Below are 3,558 nucleotides of genomic sequence, written 5' to 3'. Positions count from 1 at the left end.
AAAAAATTCTACAGATCTGTTGCACAACAAACCACAAACAGCTAATACTTACTGTACCATATATCTAAAAATGGTTAAAATTGTAAACTTTATGTGTTTTTAATCATAATTTTTTTAAAAACTCAGCACAAGAAGTAAAGTCCTAAACCATGATACTACCTCACATCTAAGAGGATGGCTACAATAAAAATAAGCTTTTTTAAAATGGAAATTAAGTGTTAGTAAGGGTATGGGAAAACTGGAACCTTTGTATGTTGCTGGTGAGAATGTAAATGGTGCCGCCACTGTAGAAAACAGTCTGATAGTTCCTAAAAGCTAAACACAGAATGACCACATGACTCAGAAATTCCATTCCAAGATATATACCCAAAGGAATTGAAGGCATAGACTCGAACAGATACACAGATGCCAATGTTCACTGCAGCATGATTCACAATATTGAAAAAGTAGAAACAATCCAAATGTTCTTCAACAGATGAAGGACTAAACAAAATGTGGTATATACACATAACGGAATATTACTCAGCCATGAAAAGAAATGAAGGGCTCTGATACATGCTACAACATGAACAAACCTTAAAGACATTATGCTGAGAGTAATAAATCAGACACAAAAAGAAAAATACTGTGTGATTCTACTTATAAGATATCTTGAATGGGTAAATTCCTAGACATAGAAACCTGATTAGAGGTTATCAAGGGTTTGAGTTAGGGAGGGTAGGAAGTTATTGCTTAAAGCATAAGGTGTTTCTGTTTGGAGTGAGGAAAAGGATTTGGAAACAGATAGTGTTGATGGTTGCACAATATTGTGAATGTAATTAATGCCACCGAATTGTATACTTACAATGAGTAAAATGGTAAATTTTATATTTTATCATAATTTTTAAAAATTATGTAAGAAGCCAGGTGCGGTGGCTCACGCCTGTAATCCCAGCACTTTGGGAGGCCAAGCCGGGCGGATCACGAAGTCAGGAGATTGAGACCATCCTGGCTAACGTGGTGAAACTCCGTCTCTACTAAAAGTACAAAAAACTGGCTGGGCGTGGTGGTGGGCGCCTGTAGTCCCAGCTACTCGGGGAGCTGAGGCAGGAGAATGATGTGAACCCGGGAGGCGGAGCTTGCAGTGAGCCGAGATCATGCCATTGCACTTCAGCCTGGGCAACAGAGTGAGACTCTGTCTCAAAAAAAAAAAAAAATATGTAAGAGGCCAAAAATGATTTGCTTGTATACTTCAAATAAGTGAAATGTAAGGAATATGAAGTAAATCTCAATAAACTCTTAAAAAAAAAGTCCAGTCTTCTTTTCATTACACATTACACTCTTCCTCTATGCTGTAGCTTAGGTCCCATCCTAACATGCACCCTGGCTCATGTCTACCACAGCACAGCTAACCACACTAGGTTTTAGTTGTTTGTTTGTCTCCCCCACCAGACCTTCAGTTTCTTCAAGGCACACAGTGAGTCCTTTGAATCCCCAGATCCAGTGTCTAACCCAGAGGTTTGTATAGTGTGCGCTCAATAAATGTTTGTGAGATTCATAAATTATTAAATGATTTAGATTACAGGGTTGATCCAAGATTTGTATTCTTCAGTACAAGAAATGAAACTGTATTACTCACGTTAGTCACGTTAATCACTTGGCTTAGTGTCAGATTTTTGCAAATCCAAAACAAAGGAATTTATTTGCTTTGTCTTCCCTGAAAACAATCTCTATAACCACCTTTTAAGGTGCACAACTATACCTAACTTTGAATCTACTCTTCATTAATAAAAGCAATTCCCAAGAAAATCTAATACAAAAGTGGCCCTATGTACATTCACACTCAAGTTACTTGAAAGTTCAAATAACATATACTTGAATTTACTTCTGGTCACAAACTGTTTTATGGTATATGTCTACTTCACATAAAGTCCAATTCTAACAAGAGCTATTTAACTGCATTTTCAGATTCAAAAGATTTCTATAAACTCACCTCATACACAGCAAGATCTATGCCTGCATAAGGTATGATACCTAATAAATTGGGAACATAACCTTTGTAAAAAGCTCCCAAGCCTTCATGTTTCAAAATCTTCTTGGCACAATCATATATTCCGGAGTATTGCCCAGTTTTGCCTACAGCCAGCCTGGTTTTCATAACCTGGATATAAAAAAAATAACAAAATATTATTGTTCATATTAACTCTATCATCACAGAATTCAAATGAAGTAATTTTACACGGATCAAATACCTAGCACATATTGTCACTCAAAAGACTGTACAGTTTGTTGATACATTCTCCTTCATGTATTACCTCTATTGAGGGGCTAAGACCACAGCCAGAGAGACCCGTTGACTGCAAGGAGGATCTGGTGAAGGAAGTGACCAAAGAAATGGAGGCAAGATAATCTGTTAATGCCTTAACAAAACTGACCAGTGATCACCTGCGTCTGGAAGGTGAGGGAAATGGTAGTATAAAGGATAACCCCAGTGTTTCTAGCTTGGAACACCACAGGATGGGGCAGTGGGGAGTTGGGAAGGTGATACTATTAATTGATATGGAGGATATAAGGGGAAAAATAGGTATTAAGATTTTTGTTGAGAGGTGTGTGGAGTAATATAAACAATCATATTAAGATGCTTGGGAAAAAAGCTATATTAGCATGCATACCACATATCGGTGAAAATCGTATTTATCTTGCTTAAGTCTTATCAGTTACTAAAAAACCCTCTGCTATATCAATAAATTCCACATCTACAATATTATTTTTTGCTATAAAGCAGTAGTTGGAAAACTTTTCCTGTAAAGACTAAATAGTAAAATATTTGTCATTGCAAGCCTAAAATATTAGGTCTCGGTTGTACATTCTTTTTGTTTTCTTTTGTTTTTGCCTGCTTTCTAAAAATTATACTTTAAGTTCTGGGATACATGTGCAGAACGTACAGGTTTGTTACATAGGTATACATGTGCCATGGTGGTTTGCTGCACCCATCAACCCGTCATCTACATTAGGTATTTCTCCTAATACTATCCCTCCCCTAGGCCCCCACTTCCAACAGGCCCCAGTGTGTGATGTTCCCCTCCCTGTGTCCACGTGTTCTCATTGTTCAGCTCCCAGTTACAAGTGAGTACGTGTGGTGTTTGGATTTCTGTTCCTGTGTTAGTTTGCTGAGAATGATGGCTTCCAGCTTCATCCATGTCCCTACAAAGGCCATGAACTCATCCTTTTTTTATGGCTGCATAGTATTCCATGGTGTATATGTGCCACATTTTCTTTATCTAGTGTATCACTGATGGGCATTTGGGTTGGTTCCAAGTCTTTGCTATCATGAATAGTGCTGCAATAAACATACGTGTGCACGTCTTTACAGTAGAATAATTTATGATCCTTTGAATATATAACCAGTAATGGAATTACTGGGTCAAATGGTATTTCTGGTTCTAGATCCTTGAGGAATCACCACACTGTCTTCCACAATGGTTGAACTAATTTATACTCCCACCAACAGTGTAAAAGCATTCCTATTTCTCCCCATCTTTGCCAGCATCTGTTGTTTCCTGACTTTTTAACTAACTG

The 3,558-nt window shown here is 37.5% G+C and overlaps 1 protein-coding gene across 2 annotated transcripts in view; it reads right to left on the bottom strand.

The window, feature by feature from the left end:
• SLC25A24 (solute carrier family 25 (mitochondrial carrier; phosphate carrier), member 24) overlaps nt 1-3,558 on the bottom strand; it is a 65,036-nt gene that overhangs the window by 7,539 nt on the left and 53,939 nt on the right. For both annotated transcript variants that reach the window (XM_011968869.1, XM_011968870.1), the window contains exon 8: nt 1,973-2,140. In XM_011968869.1, the coding sequence (XP_011824259.1) occupies nt 1,973-2,140 (168 nt within the window). The remainder of the gene's footprint in view (nt 1-1,972; nt 2,141-3,558) is intronic.

The sequence above is a fragment of the Mandrillus leucophaeus genome, unplaced genomic scaffold, assembly GCF_000951045.1.
Source record: "Mandrillus leucophaeus isolate KB7577 unplaced genomic scaffold, Mleu.le_1.0 Scaffold861, whole genome shotgun sequence".
NCBI classification, from domain to species: Eukaryota; Metazoa; Chordata; class Mammalia; order Primates; family Cercopithecidae; genus Mandrillus; species Mandrillus leucophaeus.
Note: the sequence above shows the minus strand (reverse complement) of the source record. Positions and strands in the feature narration are given on the sequence as shown.